The 22,930-nt window shown below is 41.6% G+C and overlaps 1 protein-coding gene across 3 annotated transcripts in view; it reads right to left on the reverse strand.

Annotated features, from left to right (window-relative positions):
- The window catches only part of nalcn (sodium leak channel, non-selective), a 65,866-nt gene extending 44,015 nt beyond the window's left edge, over window positions 1-21,851 (reverse strand). Inside the window, exons 1-11 of one of the 3 annotated variants that reach the window (XM_071923546.2) lie at window positions 21,764-21,851; window positions 21,506-21,567; window positions 20,553-20,693; window positions 20,192-20,374; window positions 17,102-17,185; window positions 16,831-16,970; window positions 16,571-16,699; window positions 13,549-13,700; window positions 11,219-11,361; window positions 10,806-10,910; window positions 6,333-6,419 (exon numbers count right to left, since the gene is read on the reverse strand). In XM_071923546.2, coding sequence (XP_071779647.1) covers window positions 6,333-6,419; window positions 10,806-10,910; window positions 11,219-11,361; window positions 13,549-13,700; window positions 16,571-16,699; window positions 16,831-16,970; window positions 17,102-17,185; window positions 20,192-20,374; window positions 20,553-20,693; window positions 21,506-21,547 — 1,206 coding nt within the window. In that variant the 5' untranslated portion in view covers window positions 21,548-21,567; window positions 21,764-21,851. Of the gene's footprint in view, window positions 1-6,332; window positions 6,420-10,805; window positions 10,911-11,218; window positions 11,362-13,548; window positions 13,701-16,570; window positions 16,700-16,830; window positions 16,971-17,101; window positions 17,186-20,191; window positions 20,375-20,552; window positions 20,694-21,505; window positions 21,568-21,763 lie in introns of those variants that run through there. The other 2 variants (XM_071923545.2, XM_071923547.2) reach the window with 2 other exon arrangements.
- Window positions 21,852-22,930: the final 1,079 nt, after the last annotated feature.

Below are 22,930 nucleotides of genomic sequence, written 5' to 3' on the forward strand. Positions count from 1 at the left end.
TCTCACCGTGCTTCCTTTCTTCCCCTCATTTTTTATTCTCTCTAGCCAATTTCCTTTTTCTCTGCGTCCTCTTTCTCCTTCCACAAAGAGGCAAACTGACCTTGACCGTCACACGTTGTGTTGTGTGTGTGTGTGTGTGTGTGTGTGTGTGTGTGTGTGTGTGTGTGTGTAAAATGATAAGAAAGGTGTCACTGGGGAGAACCGGAGGCAGGGCTTGGTGGCAGGGGGCGAAGGGAGGGTTCTAGAGAATCGATAACCCCTGACTGGGGATGGGAGAGGTCAAAAAGGTGTTCCTTCCCTTGGACATCAGAACCCCCCAGTGAGGCAGCTCCTGGGTTATCCATCACACTCCACTTAGCTGTGAGGCTACAGGGCTGGGGAGTGGGAGTGGACAGCATCATCTGCTCAGCCAAGAGGCCATGTGGTCTAAATTAATCATGTGTTCCTCCTGGATTATGAGGAATAGGCACTTTCTGCTTTGCATTTATCATGGCTTCCCTTCTTTTCCCTCTACTGGCCATTTTATAGCTGTTTTGATTATTCAGGAACAGCAGATTTTGCCCTGCATTCTCGAGTTCCTTGATTTCTCCTTAAGACATGAATAACATACTCTGCGCATTTTACTTCAAACTCTATACTTCCAAAGTTGTTCTTGATGCTGTGAGATGCTTTTTAGCCCCTTTTGAACTTGTTAAAATAAAACTAGATGCAGCAGCAACATCGGCAGCAGCTCCTTTCTCCCTAACTGAACTTAAAGGATAAGGCTGGTGTTTTTTAATGCATTTCTTACCGTCAACAAATCCTAGGAAAATAACGAAATCAGCAATGAATTTGTTTTGCTAACAAGTCTCGTCCATGTAGCCGGTGCCCAATAAAGCCAAGTCTCAGTAGCCATAGAACTCCATTGTATTAAAAAAACGATTAAAAACACGTCAAAGAGCCATGCCGTTGCTCTGGGCAGCATATTTCATCATCACGATGCACCGGGCCGGCCGACTTTTTCCTCAAACAACTTAATAAGCCGGCTGTAAACAAGATTTCCATCTCAGGAAAGTAGTTCCGTAGCACTGAAAATAGTCCCCGGCGTAATGAAGAATTTGTTCCCATTTGAATTTGATTTGGTAATAACTACAATAGTCTGACTTTTCGTGGCAACAGTTAGCAATTTTTAAAATTGAAACTATGTCTTTGTGAGCTGTATTTCAAGGTTTTTAGCTTACAATTGGAGCCAATTACTTCCGGTTTGAAGGCTAAAAAGGGAACGAGGGAAGTCTGAAAGTAATGGGAGTAGAGCAAACGCATTGTTGATTTTGTTATTTTCATAGGATTTGTCGACGGTAAGAAATTCATTTAAGAACACCGGCCTTATCCTTTAAGTGTGCCTTGCAAAATATGCAAAAGACTAAATCTCCAGCGATAGATGGGATACCTTCTGAGCTCTATCTAACATTTGGGAAGAACTTGCTGGATATGTTTAATACTTCCATTAAAATGGGATCCTTTTTGATTAAATCTCAAGCTCAGACTGTGCCAATCCAAGATGCATGTCTGTCCGTATAAGTATAGGTGATAATAACCTGAATATATATCTTTTTGCTGATGACACAATTGTTATTATCAAGGGTGTTATTAAGTCTTATATTCATTCTATTTTCAATGAATTATATAAGATTACTGGGTACAAAATAAATTGGGATAAATCTGCCCTATGCCCCTTAGTGAACGACATATGTAGATATTCCGGAGGTGAAGCATTTTGAATATTTAGGTGTTGACATCTACCTATCATTAACCAAAACAGTATTAGAAAATTTCAATAGAACCCTCAAAGCTATTGACTTAATTAGGTAGATGGGTCAAGCTGCCAGTGTATTTCAGGCCAGAATTGCAGTTGTTAAAATGAATGTCCTCCCACGCTTTATTTTTGTGATCTCCATGCTCCCTTTAAAGCCTCCACATGGATTCTGGAAGAAACTCCATAACCTTATGTTGAAATTAATTTGGAAAATCAAGCCACCTCACATTAAATTAACTTCTCTCCAAAAAAAATCTGGAGGGCAAAGTCTTCCAAATTTTCAATATTATCACTGGTCTTTTGTGCTTTGCTCTCTCTCAACTTGGTTTGATCAAGACAGCTGTGCTGCTTGGTGTCTAATTGAACAGCAGAAGGTAAAGCCAATAAGGTTACAATATTTAATCTAGTCTAACATTCCTGTTGAAGTGGCAAGATTTAAATTCGGTCCAACCAATAGCAATGCTATTTCAGTATGGTTTGCTCACCTCGCAGGTATAAAGTATCATACTGAGTCAGGGTTAGTCTATGTGTCTAAATAAACCTTCCTATTTGGAAGTGGTACACTGGAACAGTTTTGAAGACTTAACTTGATTTTTTTTTTTTTGGGGGGGGGGTTTATTCAGAGGGGTACACCTATAGAGTGTCAGCCTCAGTTTCTGTTCAGAGCAGAACAGTTCCAATCTGCAGTGTAATTACGGTATGGTGGAGCACCAGGGGCTAATTAGACAACCAGGCCTGTAGGGAAAGAAACAGGAAGCTTCATTAACCTCATTGGTCTATATGGCTACCAGGAGAGCAACAGGAAAGCACTAAAGTATTTTATGAATATTGTCTGTGTATAGATACAGAGCAGACAACGGTGTAAGAATACAAGTTACAGTGTAATGAGATGAATAAGAGCTTTCCCAGGTAGGTTTTTCCTGGGAAAATCCTCTGGCACACAGAAAGTCATGTGCTTTACATTTCTGGCAGCACAAACAGCGGTTTGTTTGGAATAAATAGAAGAAGAACTGGGTAGTTAGCATGAGCAGCGGCAGCCACCATGGCTGAACAGACAAAGAAAAGAGCGCCACCTACAAAAACACCACAGCAATGACTGTTTACCACCAAAGATGGCGCCAAAAAAAAAAAAGAGATGACGATCTTGAAGATTGCCACTTTAACATTGATAACAACACTGGAAAACAATCGGGCCGACTGGGAGAGGAGAGCGGAGACGCTGCCTGTTATGAGGGCTATTTCGGTTTGTAGCACCTCAGGAGGGGAAGCTGCCGTTTCCTCTCTGTCTCCAAGAAGAGCAGGTGGTTAATCAATTATGTGTTATCTCCAACTGCTGCAGCCCACTGGACCCAGACAGACCCACCGACGGAACATCCAGACCGACACACACACAGACAGGTGGACAGACAGATCGACAGGCTGACAGGCAGACACAGGGAGGCACGCCCAGAGACGGACGGGCGGTTAAAAAGACAGTCAAACAGACAGGTATGGGTGAGCTAGCAGCAGACATACAGGAGGATACACAGGCCGCCTGTCTGTAGGTAGCGCCCACCTGCCAGCCCTGAAACATTTTAATCATCTGATGGCCAATTACTCTGGAGCCTGGCAGAGCAGAACAGAAACTCACACTTCACTTCCCCTGCACTCGCAGATGGCCCTGCAGGCTGGATCCTCGCTGCCTGCCTGCCTGTCTGTCTTCACTCTACCTGTCTGCTCGGCAAGCACTGCTCCTTATTGTTCTGGGTGAGGAAGCAATGAAATAAGGTGCTTGGCAAGGCTTTGCAGGGAGAGAGAGAGAGGGGTATTCATCATTAATCAAAAATGTTAGCCCTCTAATACGACATGTCTTCTCATGATCTCAATTACAACATCCGGGGCCTGATTGTCAAAAAACACTGGAAAGCAGTCTGAACACCGTATTTCATTAACAATTTGCCCTTTGCACACACAAATACAGACAAACACAGAGACAGACAGACAGACTGACGCACACTCCCCTGCACCGCATCCATTTAGCAGTGGTTCTGACCTTGGTAGCAGGGGAAGAGGCTTCAATTTACAGAGCAGCCGGTAGGGTTGAACTGTACTTTGCTCTAGCTAAGCACCCAGTCAATGGGAGTTCAAGAGAAGTGCTGACCACTGTGACTGACTGTTATTGGAGGAGAGAGATCACCAGTATTGTCAAAGACAGAGGGAGAGAAGAAGGGTTGTGTTTCAAGGATGTGCACAGTGACACAGACAATGTGTACAAGGTCCAAGGCTACATGAGTATTGAAAACAGCATCGCATAAAGGATGACAAGTAGAGTTGTTTATACGGAAATGAAGACATCCCTCATATAATCGAGCGTTGGTGCTAACGCCTCCAGATGATGTCACATAATCAATAACAACACTTTGAAGCTTTTTAAATGGATATTAATTCGGGCTGCTGTGGTGGAAAATGAAAGGAAGATCAATAAGATATGATAAATCATTTAATCAATCGCCTCTACTTAATGAATGTTCGTGTAAGAAAAACAATGTAAGCGAAATGATGGGATTAAATCATCACTATAGATCCGTGGCTGGCGCGACCTTGTGTTGCTCGCACAGCGTTATTATAAATGTCTCCCGTAACACTGATCCACAGCTGAACAAAACCTTACAATATGAAATATACTCGCTGCTGCTATTATCTATCAAGAAGAGAAAAAAGAAAAGACGAATATTCCTTTCTATTTCTTTTTCCTCTCTGGTGGACTCGTGGTCTTCATCTGTCAGCCTCTCTTCGACAGGAGACTTCAATCACACTTGCTGGGCCATTGCCCAGGGCTGAGAGGCTCGGCGTGATGGAGGTGTGAGGCGCTCTACACACTGACCCACTAAAACACAGTCCGTCTCACAGGCAGTCTGCCCCACAAAGCCTCTCTCTATTTATACACACTACCAGTCAAAAGTTTGGACACACCTGATTGAATGTACTATGTTTTTCATTAAAGCCATTTTGATCTAAAGGCTTATGCTTAAATGCTTGAAATTTGTTTTTTAGACAAATATAAATAGTGAAGTTGATGCCTATGTATGGATTTCTTTCCAAAGTCTTTGCCTTTCCATCGCGGCAAAGGGCGGCTACTTTAAAGAATCTAAAATATAAGATAGTTTTGATTTGTTTAACACTTTTTTGGTCACTGCATAATGCCATTTGTGTTATTTCATAGTTTTGATGTCTTTACTATTATTCTAAAATGTGGAAAATAGTAAAAATAAAGAAAAATGTGGTGCGACCAAACTTTTGACTGGTAATGTATATATATATACTGTATATATATATGTATATATATATATATATATCTGCTGTCGGTGGAGGTCTTGTCGTTGGCAGTGGAACACATTAATAGCTATTCTGGTATGCAAAATGAGGAAGACGAGGCAAATGAGGTAGATGAAGGAGTCTTCGGGTGTTCCATGTAATGGAGCACAGGGCTCAGAGGGAAGTCAGCCGTGTTTATCCCTCTGGTTATCCCTCCGTCTGAATCCTTCCTCCGACTGATGATGAGGCTCTGGGGGACATGCTGCTCTACTGGGAATACTGCATATTTCATGTTCTCTTTTTCTCACTCACTCTCTCTCCCTCTTTTTGTCAAAACCTCTCCCTTTTTTCTTCCTCTTTCACTCCCTTTCTCTCTATTTTTATTTGTATGCTCACTCTCTCTCTCTTTGTGTATGTGCATGTGTGCGCATGTACTCCCAGTGTGTGTCCACGCATTTGTGTGTGTGCCTCCTTGAAGCTCCGCTCTGGAATAGTATTTTCCTCCCTGAGAGTTGCGCCGGCAGCTATTCTCCTTCTCCTGGCCGTAGACTCTGTTGGCAGTCCCTCACAGCGAGAGCCTGGCCTTTTACACCACGACGCTATCAACAGTGGGACAGCTGTAAGCAACGCCCGCTGCTTTCGGCTTATCTTTAAAGCCCAACCATTTAGATCACACCAACCACGAGGCCAACAGCGGTGTCCATCATTTAGATGTCATTTAAAACTCATCTGTCACCGGAGCGGCATCATTAGTGCAGCTCTACACATCAAATACGAGCCTCTCCTCATTTAAAATCCCATCATTTGGTCGTTTGACACAGGCGCTGAAGACATGGGGAAATGTGAAAACAATGAGGTGACGCTGCGTGCGTCTGTGGCACTTGTTGAATGGATGAGGCTCGCTGATTTGCTACCAATACAAAGCGTTCCAGTGTCAAGGGAGGTATTTAAAATGGAAATGTAACAGATCACACACACATACATGCACACACACACACACACACACACACAATTCAGCTTTTGTAGTTGAGGTAATATTTATATGAGGCGCAGAATAAGGTGAGTGTGGATGTGTGTGTGTGTGTGTGTGTGTGTGTGTGTGTGTGGGTGTGGGTGTGCATGTGTGTGTGTGAAAGAGAGAGAAAGAGAGAGAGAGAGTGAGAGAGAGAGAGAGAGAGAGAGAGAGAGAGAGACACACTATACACCAGCGGCGTCAGCAGCATATTATTTCTGGTGCGTTTACCTGGAGGCATGCAGGCGCTCGGCCATGTGGTTTGTTGACGTCCACAGCTACAAGCTGCCATCCCCCGGCAGCGTCTTCATGGAACATCTGTGACACAAGGACAGTACATGAGGGGCGGTACACACACAAACACTCACACACACACACCATCAAATGCACTGGACCTCCGGCTACATCTTCATGAAACATCTGTGGCTACAAAAAAGCTGAAAGCATCACACTCGCATGCACACAGATGCGTGTCCACACACATACAGCATCATAGCAGCTAAATACAGTATACAGGCCTAAGGACCTAACACGGGAAAGAAAAACAAACCCATATCACAGCCAACAACTTCAACCATAAGTGACAGCTGGCCCACTGGTGAACATCAATCATTCTTCTAAAACATGAACACACCAATATACTCATAAACACTTTCTTGGGCATGCTCCTGCCATATTTATGGATCACCTAGGTCCAAAATACCATGTTATCCTCCCAGTAAACACACATTGGGCACATGTAGAGCTGTGTACTTCAACTACCATGACTACCAATGTCACCACACACCACTACTCTCTCATCCCAAACCTTTCCCCCACTCTATTCAAGCTCTGTCACATGCCGGTCTTCTGGGTATCACATTTTTTGTCACATCCTAGCAGGACCCTGCTGCCCTCCATAGCTTTTATCACTTGGTCTTTAATATTTATGAGAGGGCACAGACAATGCCATCCACAGCGTTGGTCTCAGCCACCCGGGGCTGACATCACTCCACTGCACACAAGCCACACTGGACCGCAACATAATTCAAGGCGGCACTCAAGTTCACTCCCGCTTAATTATGACACCACTCGTCAAAAGTCAAGCGATGACAAAAAGCCCGATCCAGTGAAACAAAAGTGGATTTATCCATTGTCATTTAATCAACACAGTTAGGTTTTAGGGCCTAATCTGTTTTAAGAAGCCTCGCCAAGTCTGTTTATTATCCGGAGACAATAGAGCAGAGCCGAGGACCGAGGAGTGTGGCGTGGGTCGTGTCCCCCGGGACCACCTTCCACCAGCCTCAGTCCCCTCCAAGGAACATGGAGAGGGAAGCATATTGTTTCAGCCTCTGTGACTGACAGTTAAGTGTTACGCTCCAGCTAATTAGTTTTTTCCCCTCTAAGATAAAGATTGGGGCATGACGATGTGATTATAATTAAATTTGATAGTGGCAGAAAAGGCTAATTGTTTTCAAGGTCATAACACTGTCTCCGTGGCGGTGGCACCAGCCCAAATACAGGCAGAGCCCTGCAGTCCTGGGAAACAATAACCTGCAATATTTTCTGATTATACAAAAATACATTGAAGTGACACTCACACTTTAGCAACACGGATCTGATTTATGTGAAATGTGGTCTGATTTGTAAAATGAAGGACTTCTTTGTCCAGCTGAGACAAAGCATATAGACACTAGGAGTGGGGAAAAATACAGTTCAATACTGTGGTACTTTACCTAGTGATATACTGATACATATTTCAAGGCTATAGATTAAACACAACATAAACAATGCCCTTTCAAATTAGGCTTTTGAAAATGAAAACAGGTAATACTACTTAAAAAGTCTGACAGTCCTAGTGAGTGATTTGTGGCTTTTTATGCAAAAGTTATCTATGAATTTGTCGTTAAGACTACAATTTAAGCTTTTACTGTAATTGTTACTGCAAACAAATGAAAGCAATGAATACTGATAAATCAGAATATTATAGTATTATTATATTTGGAGATGTCTGGTGCAAGAGAGAGTTTTCCACCTCACGATTAGAATGGCAGGCAGCTATTGGGAAGAAAACTCAACATATAAAATGAGACTTGAAACACTTGTTGAAATAATCCTCCTCTTGCTTAATGACTGAAGGAACAAAGGTTTTGTTTCATGACCTTCCAAGATGTATTACCTTTAAAATTGAGAGGGAATAGCAGCACTGAAAACACTTCACTGCTTGTCAGGCCAACTCCATTATAGATAAAGAACTCATTAAAGTGTAGAAAAGGGCAGTGGGCTTCTTAACAAATACAATCCAATCTTATTTTCACAGAACACTACTTCCTTTGGTGCTTTAAAGAGATTTCACCTTCAATTTAACTTCAGGTATGGTCCAGTTAGATGTGACAAGCCAATGATGCCTTTTCTTTCCAAACAATACTATCTGCAAAATACACAGACACATCCATCCATCCAGTGTCTTTTTAGTCTGGGTTCTTTAGTTTGGTGTTTTTATTGTGAACTACTTGGCTATTAAGCACTTTACAGTGTTATTCTGGGATATTTCCTTTGTATTTCATGACATTCAGCTATGAAACAAGCAGCACTTCTGATTCTCTGCCTCATTACCTTTCCTGTTATCAATTCTAATGTATTCATAAATCAAACATTTTTCAAACTACTTTCCCCCCCTTGATTTTCTCTTCTTCAAACCCATCTCTCAACCCTCTCAGTCTATCTAGAGTAGTCTATAAGATGTGTGGATGAGGCAATCAAACGTTCGTCAAATCACAAAATGAGCATCATTCAAGACCAGAATGACCCTCCTCCTCACACCAGAATGGACAGTTGCGAACAAGACTGCTGAATGGCCAGACGTTCATAGATGTGGATCTTAGATGTGAAGTCACCAATCACAGAAAACAACAATGGGTGTTGTGTTCGCTGGAGGACAGTGAGACATTTACAAAGATTTACTGTATCAAACTGCTATCAGGTGAAAAAGTTCTTTTTTCTTTCTTTTTTTTTTCTCAGCCAAACCACTTCTCTCTGGAGTATGAATTTCCCATTAGGCCATAAAACCCCTCAATGTTCCTCATTAACCTTCATCTCTCTACTGTACAAGTCTCACAAAACTGCACTCTCGCGAGAAGAGAGCGCAGGCAGAACCTAATGGTATGTTCAAGGAAACTGGAAACTGGGAAGCTTCACACTTGGAATTTCCTACTTCCCACCTCAGAGTGTTCAAGTGGTGGAGGTGGGAACAATAGAAATATTATATTGGTGGAAACCTGAGCTCAGAGAAGAGTCCCAAGTTTCCAACTAGGAATTACGAGTTGGAGGGCCGTTCAAATGGATTTTACCTATTTGGAAGTATAGGAAGTTTCCCAGTTCCCAGTTGTCTTGAATGTACCATAAAAGAAGTCCAGCCGGGTATGAGAAGGTTGATAGGAAATTGATATAATCTCATTTATTATTAGTGGAATTAGGGTTAGGGTTAGTCCATCCACAAGTTCGTCTGACTCTGGGTAAGTAGGAAAAATAGCTAAATTCCCCAAAAACCAAACTATTCCTTTAACTATGAGACAAATATCTTTCATAACCTTTACTGAAGTTGCTTACCTACAGTAATACTAACCTCAGTGGTTTATGTTGACCTACCATAATCTTAGCAATTTTCATAGCCTAGCTATCCTAGCTAGAGTCGTTTCTGCCTAAACTTATACCAAGAAAAACTGCAAGTACAAGATTTATTACTGGGGGAGCTGCTCTTCTGTATGTTTTCTTACAATTTCATATGCGTTCTATAAACACACAGTGAGAATATATTTATTTCCACCTCTTCTCAACAGCATTGTTTTTCTTCCAGTTGCCTCCCAATGCCCTCTCCTCTTCCAGATCCAAGACACCATGGCAAAGCTATTAGGAGCACAGGGTTCACTCTGCAGTGCCAAGCCAGGCTTTCCCTGCCAGCTCCTTCTGCCAACTCCAACAGCACAGCGCCATTTCACTCAATACCACTAAGATTTCCCTGCGTGTGTGTATGTGTGTTTGTGTGAGTTTGTGTATGTGTGTGGGGGTGCAGTACAGTAATCCGCCTTCCTTTCATGCGTTTGCATCCATCAAACCATTTAATTTTACCATTTTTTTTTTTTTTAAATGTTTGAATATGACAGGTGAGATAATAAATAGTTAATCTCTCTCCATGTAAACCTGACATCTGCCCACCGTCTTATCAGCTGTGTCTGGAAGAGCACTGTGGTGCTCTGACCCAGTTTATTTAAAAAAGCATCTGATTGGTCTATAGGTGGTCAATTTATATATTTATATATTGGACACTATGCATGCAATCCTGGTGAAGGCTATTCAATCCAAAATGTGTTGTTTTTTTTATATTAAAGCTTTGTCAATTGTTCTCCAAATGTCGCAGTTTTTTTGTGTTGTTTTTTTTTTTCATTCCTTTGATTGTTTTTGATTCTGGCACCTTGGATGAGCTTCGAGGTTGCAACAGATTTTTGCCTTTTGTGCTCTGACAGCCAGCCTTCAAGACTCTTCAGGAAACGTCACTTTGTTTATATCCAGGCCAGAATCAAACCCCACATGCAGCTGTCAGTGAGACACCTTGACGCTGCTGGGTTAAAGGTGTGTTTGTGTGTTTATAACATGTTCGGAGAATGCAACATGCGCTAGTGTAAGTCTGTCTATTATCTAGTGTGTGTGTATGTGTGTGTGTGATACCTGCGTTGTAGCTGTGGAGGTGGTGCTGCTCCTCGACCCCCACATCTGCTGAAACTGTACTCGGATCTCAGCAAATGTCTCGATGATGACTGCAATGAAGACATTCTGAGAGAGAGAGAGAGGGAGAGAGAGAGAGAGAGAGAGAGAGAGAGAGAGAGAAAGAGAGAGAGTGAGGCAGAGAAAATGACCACGGTGGAGGTGAGTCTCTTAGCTTCCTTGCGCTATCCCTGACACTACATCCACTCTCTCATTAGCCAGAGAACAGTTTTCTGCTAACAAGAGAGTCGTTATGTCTGGCCCGTGGGAGAGGGAACGGGTGAAGATTATATGTCAATTCACTTAGCTGAACACCAAAACCTTTTCCCACTGCCGCCATGCCATGCCAGCTGAGCAAATTAGGATATGGCTCTAACCTTGACAAGCCAGGCCAGGAAGAAGATGAGGGTTATGAAGTAGAAGTAGGAGCGCCAGCGGGGGAAACTGTCGATGGCTCTGTACATGAGGAACACCCACCCCTCCTGGGACGCAGCCTCGTACACAGTGAAGATACTCGTACCTAAAGAGAGAGAGACAGACAGACAGGGAGAGTCAGAGAGACAAACAGAGATTGTTGAAACAAATGCGTCTGTATCAATCCTTTGCTTTGCACAAAGCTGTCTGCGAGCCTCACACCAATTATCGTGGCTCCCCTCAGATCGAGCCTTTCAAGCAGACAATACCTTGAGCTTCACTTTTCATCTATAATGAAAGCACATTCTGACAGCTTACAAGGTGAAAAACACGCCATCTGAGTATCTTCAAAATGCCTCCACTGGAAGAATGAAACTTTGAATTCCAGTGGTTTCGCAGACCAATTAAACTAATCAAACTTATCTTCAATGCATGTCTTTGCATTACCAGTTAGAATTAGGTGTATGCAGTATAGACTGTGCTAAAAATGGAAAGATAGATGCATACTGTCCAGGTAAAATCACTGGAATGTTGTGCAGAAAGGGTTCATGCTAAGCTCCTGTTCTCCAACCAGCAACCAGTAGCGTTTTAGGTGCTTCAAATGGTCTTTCTTCTGGTTTCTGGTTTCGAGAACAAAAGCTAGTAAGAAATGTCTCCTTAAAGTAGAGGATATTTAACTGAGAGTTTTGAACGTCTTGCATAGCACTTGTCTGTATGCTACTAAGAAGTCGTTTGAACACTTGGAAATGGGCCACTTTCATGCTGAGAACTACTTGGTGAAAACAAGAGGAGAAAGGGATTTGAAGCCTTGCGAATCAGCTCACATGAATACGCCAGAGAGAGAGAGAAAAGATCCATAACAACACTTCAAAACAAGCGCAGGCAACCTAGTTTTTTCGCCTATATATCAAATAAACTTTGACAAATATGACTGTCTGTGTTGTTGCATGTCAATATAGCTGATATGGATCACATCCAAGGAACAAAAGCTACTCATCATTATCAGACAGCTGTGTGTTACACAGACATAAAACATGGAGCTAAATGACATCAATAAGAACATTCACTATGTGCTTGTAAAATTTTTAGTAGTTACCCCATTTTACAAATATGTAGGGTAAATATCATTGCAAGATATTTGCTGAAAACAGGAGGAGAAAGAGATTTAAATCCCTACAAAACATCTCACTTGAAATACCAGTGAAAGAAACAGACTCAAAGTAGGCTAACACTTCAACAATACATCATTGAGTTACGTGGACATGGATGACAAAAAGCTACATAACATATCCGACCCTTCACTACATCTTTGTAAAAGTAAGTAGTGGACAGCGTTACTACGAGCCAAAGAAAAAGGATAAAATAAAAACATTGCTTGTCTAATGCCCTCATAAGCCTCATGGATATTTACAGAGTGTACTGATATGCCAATACATATAGAAATGACATGCATATGCCATGTTAGGAGCCCCCACCTCCGGTCCAGCATGTCTGACTCTGAATCGAGGTGTGCGCTGCGAAGCACCGTTAAGCTCTCACTCTCCTTCACAGCAATTTAAAGATTAGGGGCACTGCACTGTGTACTGACACTGGATTTAGGCCCCATTCAGCTGATAAGAATGCAGCATGCTGCTAAGTGGCACAGCTTCACACTAAAGCCGGTGTGCACAATGCTTTCTTTCTCATTCTCTCGCCCAGGAACTTTCTCTCTCTGCCATATTTCTTCTTAACAGGATATACATTTGCACAATACGGATGTGAAACAAAATCGTAACTTTACTATCACATGTGGGGATTTATTTTCAGTTACCATATGGTATGTGAGCGTGCATTCATGTGTGTCTGTGTACAGTATGTGTATGGGTAGGAGTGTGCATGCATTTGCCTGTGTTTGTGTGTGTCTGTATCTCCCTGGGTATTTGAGTGAGAGTGTACTCACTGGGTTGTATATGGATCCATATGTGTACATGTAAGTGAACATGTATGCTTATGTGTAAATGTATATGTGTATGTGTATATATACTGTATATGTGTATGTGTACATTATTGCATATCTATAAACTTATTTGTATATGATCTGTATGTGAATGCATGTGTAGGCTATTGTATGCATATGCGTATGTATATATATATGTGTGTATGTGCATGTGTGTGTATATACTGTATGTATATATATCTGTATGTGTATGTGTACTGTGTACTGTATGTGTATGTGTACTGTATGTGTGTGTGTGTACTGTATGTGTGTATGTGTGTGTGTATGTGTGTGTGTGTGTGTGTGTAGAGTTCCTACCCAGCTCATTGAAGCCGCTGTAGCCGAGCTCCTGCCGGCTGAGGCCCAGGTCTTCCAGGTCCACGCATTTGAAGCCCAGAGGACACTGGTAGCCCTCCCCATGGGGGGAGCAGTGGGTGTCCGGGATGGCCAGGCTGTTCCACGTCACATTACTGACCACAAAGAAAAACACCCAATAAATAATAAGTTTAATCTTGAGGAAAGTAAAAAAAAAAGTGAAATAATACATTCTAAAATGCAGAAAAAACAGGGAAATGCAAGTTATAAGAGTGAAAACACATGGAACAGCACCGATGAGGACTAACTATGAAGAAAAAAGCTTGTTTGTCTCAAGGTCAAACCAATGTCTTGCCACAGTTACGGACTTTAAATGCTAATGTTAATGGTAATTGTATTAACAACATCCTTGGATTAATCTGAGCTCGAAATGAATAAAGACAGTGGCAAGAATTCAAACAAATAGAAAATAAACTGTCAACATTATAGAGATGAAGCTACTAGACTATCACAAACAACCCACCATCCTGCCACTCACACACACAAGCATGACACACACGCACATGTGCGGATATAGACACACGCGCACACACACAATACACACACAAATACTGTACACACGCACACACACACACATATACAAATACAATTTCCCCTCCTCCCTCTGTCCCTGTCTCCATGTCTTCTAGCCACAGGTGTTATTCCAGGAGCTGCTTGATTTCTCTAATGAAAATTAATGCCTTCAAATTGGCCAGCCAGACATTCATCCAAATTGTTTATTAAGGGGTACAGGATGAGAAGGGATAATTTATTGCAGTATCACAAAGGGCAATCAGAGGCATAGTGGTGAATCCTGATACAGCTAATTATACTGGGCTGGATAATGGCTAATACCACTGTGCCTTATCAAAGAAATCACCTTTCCTCATAACAAAGGGGTGATAAATGAAGCCCCAAATGAGAGACGGAAGGTCCACTAATACCATGAAATGGATAATTTGCAGAGTCAAACGCAAAACCAAACATGTTTAAGATTAGGAATTAATCATGATTAGTTGGCCAAATCTGTGAGGGATTCGGTCTAACTGAAAAGTGAAATTTATATGACCTGGAAAGCTTTGCAGAATTGGAAATGTTGGCTCCTGTCACAGCCACACCTTCATAGTCCAATATTTAAAAAAACACAGATGATTACACCCTTTACAATGTTACTATTTTGTATTTAGTGGGTTCAAGATAACAACTTCAACAATATCCTATTGGTGTCATATATTCCAAAAAGTGGATCTCTCATTTTGGAACAAAACTCTTCATATTTAGAATTAACCACATCTATTACACACAAACTATATAGCTCCGGAGAAAACTATGCAACACAAATGTCATCCTCCAGCTCAGTGGACCTAATTCATACTGTATGAATCTACACGTGTTATTCATCATACGGGGATAAAGAGTGGCAAGGTCAGCCGCAGTAATCTTGACATATAGAAGAGGGGAACAGACCCCAAGAAGCTTTTCATCTAATATAAATACCCAGACCAGTCAAACTCTCCCCTGCTATTTTACTCCCAATTTCAATCAAATCCCTTGTGTGTGAAAGGCTTGGGAGCTGTGACTTTGTGCCAAGGGCATATGGCAGATAGAGATTAGACATAGCAGGACTTGTGTGACATATTTCTAAAATACCCCATTAAAAATCACACTTATATGGGGGGATTAAGAGAAAGGAGCACAGCAACAAACAAATCACATGCACAGCAGCCTCACCAACCTTTGGAGGGATGCTACAGAGGGCTGTCTGAGCTGTGAAATGTGAGAATGTCCTCTGCTATCTCTTCTGCGACTAAGGGGTCAATGTATGCGGTGTCCCTAGGGTGCCGAGGCACTCGTCAATGAGGGGAGATAGACGGATTGAGGGCAGGCCGTTGAGCAGGAATGAGCTTTAACGCAAAGCCCAGACAATGTAGGAAATGTTAATTATTGTGATTAGTGCTCGCTCCCGCTGCAGCCCGCGGCTCTAAGCGTGATGGCTGCCCCCCCCCCACCCCCACTTCTTTTGTCTCCACGAGGATTCCTGCTCTCCTCATCACATTATCATCACCCGCATCGGAGTGATAAACACCTCCGACACCTTCACACATATGTGAGTGCACATGCAAATTAGCACTGTAACATGTAGTATGAACACACATGTTCACATCTCCCCCAGTGCAATCCACTCTGGGATACAGGGTGAGGCACTTCTAGCATACTGGTCATTTCAAGGGACAATTTAATGATAATTTAAAAAAGAAAGGTAGAAGAAAGGCAATTATTTGAGAATAGTGAAAAATATATAAATGCTATGAACAACAGATAAGTTGGAATCAAGTATACAATACCTACGAAGTAACCACTATCCTTTCCTAAGTAAACACCCATGCATACATAAGAAAACAGATATTTTGTGCTTTGCTCAAAGACCTTCAAGCTCTGAGAATGAATGACATTTGCAGACAAAATTTGATAAACAGATGGATATTTGCACAGCTATAAATTTAGAGCTCAAACCTCACAGATGGAGAACAAGTCATTTTTAATGCCTGTTCATAGAATAGCACAATGAAACCAGCTTATGGTGACTTATCTCCCACTTTAACAAATAATATTTCACGTTAATTGTAGTGCATGCATTTTATGCACTTAAATGCTTACAGTGACAATCCGCACAATTTTTTGCTTTTCTTGATTTTGGCGACACCTTTGGTGATACGCGGTTATTACTTTGGTGTTTTGCACTCAATGTAAGAACTGGCCCAACATTCTGTAATAATAAAGAAATCCATATAGACTGGTGCTATTTATTTGTTCTATCTTGTTATATTTGTTTCAGACAAATCGCTGTTGTTGCTTCTGTAAACATAAAATACATCACTTCCTGTGCAGCAGAGGATTTTTCCCGGGAAAGAGGGAGGAAAAAGCGCGATTTGTGCATTCAGATGCCCATATTGTTTAATAGAAGTTGTTAAAAAAGGAGTATTACCCTCTCTGTGTGTCGTTGGTAACACAGTGATGGTTGAATGTTCCAAACATCTGAACACCCAGAATTCCATAGAGGAGGAGAAAGAAGAGCAGGAAGATAGACACACTCCAGATCTGTTCCCCTGATCGCCTGGAAAGAGAGAAAGGGAGCGGAGGAAGATTTGTCTATCAGCCAGATTTAATATGTTATTACACACACAATTATCCATATATTGTGGCAGTCGTATTTAAGAACAATGCTCAGTAATGATAGCTTTATACTTGAGAATGTTGGTGATGCGGGAGCGAGGAAGCTCGAAGCGGAAGTAGATCCTGAAGGCCCGGATCATGATGAGCGCCCTGGGGATTCTCAACATTCCCCATGGAGACATCTGATCCACCAGCTCCGCTATCTCAAACACCTACAACAAAGACAGAAGGATGATTAAGAAGCAAATGCCAGCTACTAAATCGCCTTCTGGCAAGCTGTGCAAACATCAGCTGCTCAAAATGGCAAGTTAGTTGCAGAAACTTAGATAATGATGCAATATACCTGCAGCACCAGGGACACCCAGATGAAAAACACCATGAATCCATCAAACATACACCAGCGATCCTTCACATAGGAGTTATCCCCCTGGGCAGAGAGAGAGAGAGAGAGAGAGAGAGAGAGAGAGAGAGAGAGAGAGAGAGAGAGAGAGAAAGACAGAAACAGAAGGAGAATGAGAGAGACACAGAGAGAATGAAAGAGAGAGACAAAGAGAAAGAGAGAGAACAGAGGGAGAGATTTATGAATGTATACATGATTCATGGACATTTCCTAACAAGCAAGTTGATATGTATTCACTCCAACACAATGACAACAATTTTAAACAAAAAAACAGCTTGTAAAGCCTTTAATGAGGCTTAGAGGTCTGAAAATAGTTCATGTCAAGGTGTGCCACTGCCACCTGGCCAAAATCTGAAGGAGGAAAAAAGAGGTAGCAATACTGTAAGAAGATAATGGCACAATAGTCAAGGAAAACAAAAAACTTTCAGAAATTACTCTTCCAATGTTGTGAGACTGACCATAATTCTCAAACAGCTCCATTTGCATGATGATAAACAGAACAAATAATGATTAAACCACTGAAGTGTGAACAAACTGAAATGCCATGGGGCCAACAAATATGGGCACACTTAATTACCACTTAGGGGGTCTGCTAGACGCTCTTAAGGGGTCAGTCTTCCACAGGATGAAAGGCTGCAAATGGGAGGGTGCGCTCTGGAACACTTTACAGACAAGGACCTTGTTTGATTACACACTAACAAGCACAAAAGCATGTGATTAGTTCACAATGCTGCTGGGGAATGTTTGTCTTGTGCAGGAAATTACAAAAAAAACAGCTACTGTGTACGACTTCCTAGTGTTAATCACTCTCTCTGTCTCAATCCCAAGGAAGCTTCCTATTTAGCTAGCGTTTCTAGGTAGGAAATTTTCAAGTTGTAGTAGGCTACTGTCTCATTCTGGTAGGACACATAGGAAGCATCCTTTTAAGATACCCTGTTTTGGCCGATTTTGAAGGAAGGAGCAGGACATCCCACAACACCTTGCAACATCAGCGAAGAAGAAGAAGAAGAAGAAGAAAAAGAAGAAGAAGAAGAAGAAGAAGAAGAAGAAGAAGAAGAAGAAGAAGAAGAAAATTTCTCCAACAGCCACTAAAATTAATGGCGGAAATACTCGCTTCGACCAAACGTTATCCAAAACGAACATATGACCATAAAAAATAACCTAGATCTTTCAATTCATTTTTTAGTGAAAATTGTCAATAGGGAATCATATTACTTAATTTCAGTACAGTCTATTGTTTCTGGAAAGCTGCTGAAATTACAACTGGCATAAAAACTGTCATAGTTAGCTAGCTAGCAATATGTCGCTACTGCAGCAGAGCATAGTCAAGGCTTAGTTTGATGGTGGATAAATTAACTGGTTGCACAGTATCCTCCGTATAACAACATGGCTTATTTTTCATAGCCAACAAGTACACAAAGCTAACCAACATATTTTTGTCATTTCTTTTAATCTGTTTTCAAAAAGCAGTATACTAGCTGTTGCCGGAGTGTAATGTTAGCTGCAGTCACATGACGTTGCCTAGGAAGGCTGTCTCAAACTGTTTATTTCTCTGCTACCTACAGTCAAACAAGGAACCTTATTAGGAAGGTCCCTAGGTAGGGAGCAAGGAAGAAGGAAGCTACTGTACCCTCCGAGTGAGACAGAGCCGTAGACAACGTGAATTACCCGCTCTGACACAGTGCATTTATGTGTGTGTGTATGTGTGATCTGTGCTTCACTCATAGGTGAGCTGACTCTATGAAACATGCAATTTGTCATGAATGATGGAGTCAGGTTGGGAGCAGGTTGATGCTGTCTCCTTGTACAGTAGATGGACATAATCAAGGGCTCAATACAGTCTCAACCAATGATATTTACTTGATCTATGGAGTGCAGGTATGGCACATACAGCAAGGGGCATTAGGTAATAAATGGGGTAGAGTGTAACAAAGGGGAACAAGCACTTAAGAGTCTGAGGTTAACGTGACCAAGAAAAGTCCTGAGTGATTGCTGGGGCTTTCCAATGATTATTGATTCAGGCAAATGCCACTGCTCATCAATTCAATTGATATATATATATATCAATACAATCAATCTTCCTGATGTGAAACTTGACAAGCTGTTGATGCTGATATTGACAGAGCTGAATTTCACCAAACAGCCACACAAAAAAACCCAGAAAATATTATCTTTCCTTTTACACAGGGATGATAAATGTTAAGAGGTTTTATCGAATCCCAAGAACGAACAGAAATGTTCAAATCTGCTGTTTCCCCGTTCTGTGTCCACCCAATGCCTCCCTGTTTGTGTGTGCTTGTTATCCTTGATTTGCCAATTAAGCTGTCCACACTTTCTATAGCAGTAATTAAGGGCCTTTCATCTGCCAGCTGCCTGTTTCTGGACGCTTCTATAGGACATTATCTGTCTCCGCCTGATTCCAATTGTGTTGATTGATCAGAACTTACAGCTCAATACAACTGGCAAGGTTGAGATTAAGGGTGTGATTAAAATCAGAGGTGGTGCAAAAAGCCCACACTTTTGACCATATAGCCTGAGATGATGGACAGACATAAAAAAAACCATAAGAAAAAGAATGAACTATACACAACGAGCCTGCTTGTGTCACTTTGCAAAATGTTAATAAGAGCTGGAGACGTGTCACTTTCCGGAGATACCCTTTATGTTCTATTAGCAACTCTGTAACTGAAAAAATAATCTATTGTTTGTTCTCCAATGCAGTTACAGCAGAAATTCTGTTTTCTCTAATATCCCTGTCTTTCACAAACATGTTTTTTATTTTAACCCTAATAGAATGCGTGTTTAGAAATATGTGTCTTAAATGGCTTGACATTTGTGTGTATAACAATTTAATATAACACCCCATTATTTAGCCATGTAGGACACCAGAAATATTTGCTGAAATATAAAAATTCATGCAATCATTTAGGAAGACATTGTCTGCGACAGTAGCTCCTTAATGATTCCTCTAATGTGAATCTTGCGATCATCTCAACAACAATGCATGAGGACTGTGTCTGTGACAATAGCTACCTTGATGATTCCTCTGATGTGCATCTTGGCGATCATCTCGGCAGTGTAGAGGAACATGAGCAACGTGTCCAGCGTGAAAGTCACATACTGTAGCGGAGGGTAATGCTCGAATGTCTTGGGGGTGTTCATACACACAGAGATGACACTGATGATGGCACAGGCCCGCAGCAGGGAGTGCACCCACTGCAGGAAGAGGGGGAAAAGAGGGATGAGAGGGAAGTGGGACAAAGGGTACTCAAATATTTTGCTTTGTATTGTGTTGGCCAGCTATTCAGCCATTTTCAACACAAAATTATAGGGAAACGTACTGTAACAGTAATTACAGTGGAAGCCTATATTCTTGGTCAGCTAACACACTCACTGGTTTGTTGATCCAGAAGATGTCGGCGCTGTCTGTGAGGGTCTCGTCTGGCCCAAAGTCGGTCATGGGCTGGGCCTCGACCCGCGAGCTCTGTTTCCTCTTCAGCATGCTGGGGCTAGCCGTGCTATACAGAGAGTGGATCTGACAGAGAGAGGGATGTGGACCACAGTGACCAAAGCTACCAGGAGAACAGGAGAACACTCTGGCTGCATCCAAGTCTGAGCATCTGCAGTACCACTTTTTCTAAATGGATTACAATCGAAATAACTGAGTTTTCTGTTTACTCAAAGCAGCTCAGAGCAGAGCCGCTTGGCTGGACACATATGGCCACATTAACAGTAACAGACTCTTCTAAAAATGGCAGTGCAAATCTGCACGATAGTAAACAACTGTAAAAAGCTTAGCTGTACCAATGAGTAAATATAAGATAAGTAAAATGCCATTCATTTTATCATTCAAATTCTCTTATATAATGGTATAAAATAAATTGTGTATCAGTGATGCCTTCTGGATGGGATAACACTAGATTTTGCATTAAGCTAAAGTATTCTATGTTGTGCATTCTGCAAAATAAACTACCCGGACTTGAATTGCCAGAACTTTCAAATCAAACGTGTTGCATTGTTGAATGGCCACCGTGATACACAACGTAGCACACATGGAACACAGGACGAGTGTATTCACATTGGAACAGCTTCAGTAACTTACCATGAGGAAAGATCAAACATGATCTTCACCCTATTGAACGCCAAGGCGCCAGTAGACTATACTGTACAACCTACTGTACAGTGTGTGGCGGTGTGTGTGGGTGCATCTGTCCATGTTTGTGTGTGTGTGCGTGCATGTGTGCGCGTGTGTATGCATAAAAGAGAGAAAAAGAAAACCGTAAAGGCCGTTTCAACATAAGAACACAAGAAGAAATGACACCCTCAATGGAGACAAAGCGCACATACCAAAGGGAAAAGTAAAGCTGAAATTGCTCCAGCACTGCACATAACATGCGATCAGGCATACCCTGTAAATAACACACAACAGTTAGTCAACATCATGGCATATATGGTGTACAGTACACTACCAACATCTACAGTACGCTCATAGAGACAGGAACGCCCACCACGTCTGACATCAAGGCATATATGCGACACACTCTGTGAGTGAGTGACTGAGGTGTTGTGGAGGAGGATGGGGCAGAGGAGGACCGCGGGACTCACTGTGAGGCTCCTCATTGGTGCGTTCATCCCCAGGTCACAAAGGGGTGGAGAGACCAACCAGAGAGAGAGAGAGAGAGAGAGAGAAAGACAAGAGAGGCAGGAGGCAGAAGGTCCTATAGGCCCGGAGGTCCTGCGGCAGCGGTCAGAGAGCGGTAGCAGTTAAAAGAGCAGTGAAGAGAGGTGAAAGAGACACATTGACAAAAACGGTGCAGTGCAGCTTCAGTATCAAGGTTGTATCAAGCAAGAGAGCACTGGACTATTATTCAATAACATCCAAGTAACCAGGCTAGATCAGTCTCACCATGAAGCTAAAGAATGAATTCACATTGTAGATGTTCCTGCTCAAGTACCAGACTCATCAGTTAACAAAATGCAGAACGGAGCAAAACAACAAATCCCTACTGCCCACATGAAATATGTCATTGAATCATAAGCATATGAGCAAAGATTTGTGATTCATTTTTGCATGTTCCTAGCTATGAAAATAATGCATATCTCAACTTACTTTGAAGTTCATGAGGAATAGACAAACATAATTATTTTATTTACATTACAATGTGAATGAGTCAAGGTCTGATATTCATTAATAAACAACAGACATGCCACCACAAAAAAATAAATCTTGTTTTAGCTTTTAATAAAACAATTGAAAAATCAAAAAGCAAATGGGGTGAAAAAAAAATATCTCTTGTTTAGCCTATTGTATTGAATTTTAGAATGTGGAATGTCCTTACTCACTGCAATTCAACTGTTTCAACAATTTTCAAGAAAAAGTGACATGTAAAAAAAGTTGATCGAATGGTGCTGAAAAAATGACTTTGTAGGTTTTGTTTTTTTTTGTTAAGTAAAAGACGATTTTAAACTGAAGACAAGGACGAAAATGCATGCTAAGATGGACAGACATACACAGAGAACAATGTAATTGCGTTGCCCTTCTTACGGTATTTCCTTTTATGCTCTCACCAAGAAAAGAAACTGCATACCCTAAGCCCCATGTAGTCAGAAGCAATTTCCAATGTAATTGCTACACTTAGCATATGCTGATAGAGATTTGAAGAAGAGTGAAAACAAAATTACAGGGTATAAGTGCTATAATGTGGGAGTAAGGTGGCAAAGACTGCAATTAGTTTCCCATTTGGAGAAAGGACATATTCCTCACCGGCAGGA

This window comes from Centroberyx gerrardi, chromosome 10 (assembly GCF_048128805.1).
Source record: "Centroberyx gerrardi isolate f3 chromosome 10, fCenGer3.hap1.cur.20231027, whole genome shotgun sequence".
In the NCBI taxonomy this organism is placed as follows: domain Eukaryota; kingdom Metazoa; phylum Chordata; class Actinopteri; order Beryciformes; family Berycidae; genus Centroberyx; species Centroberyx gerrardi.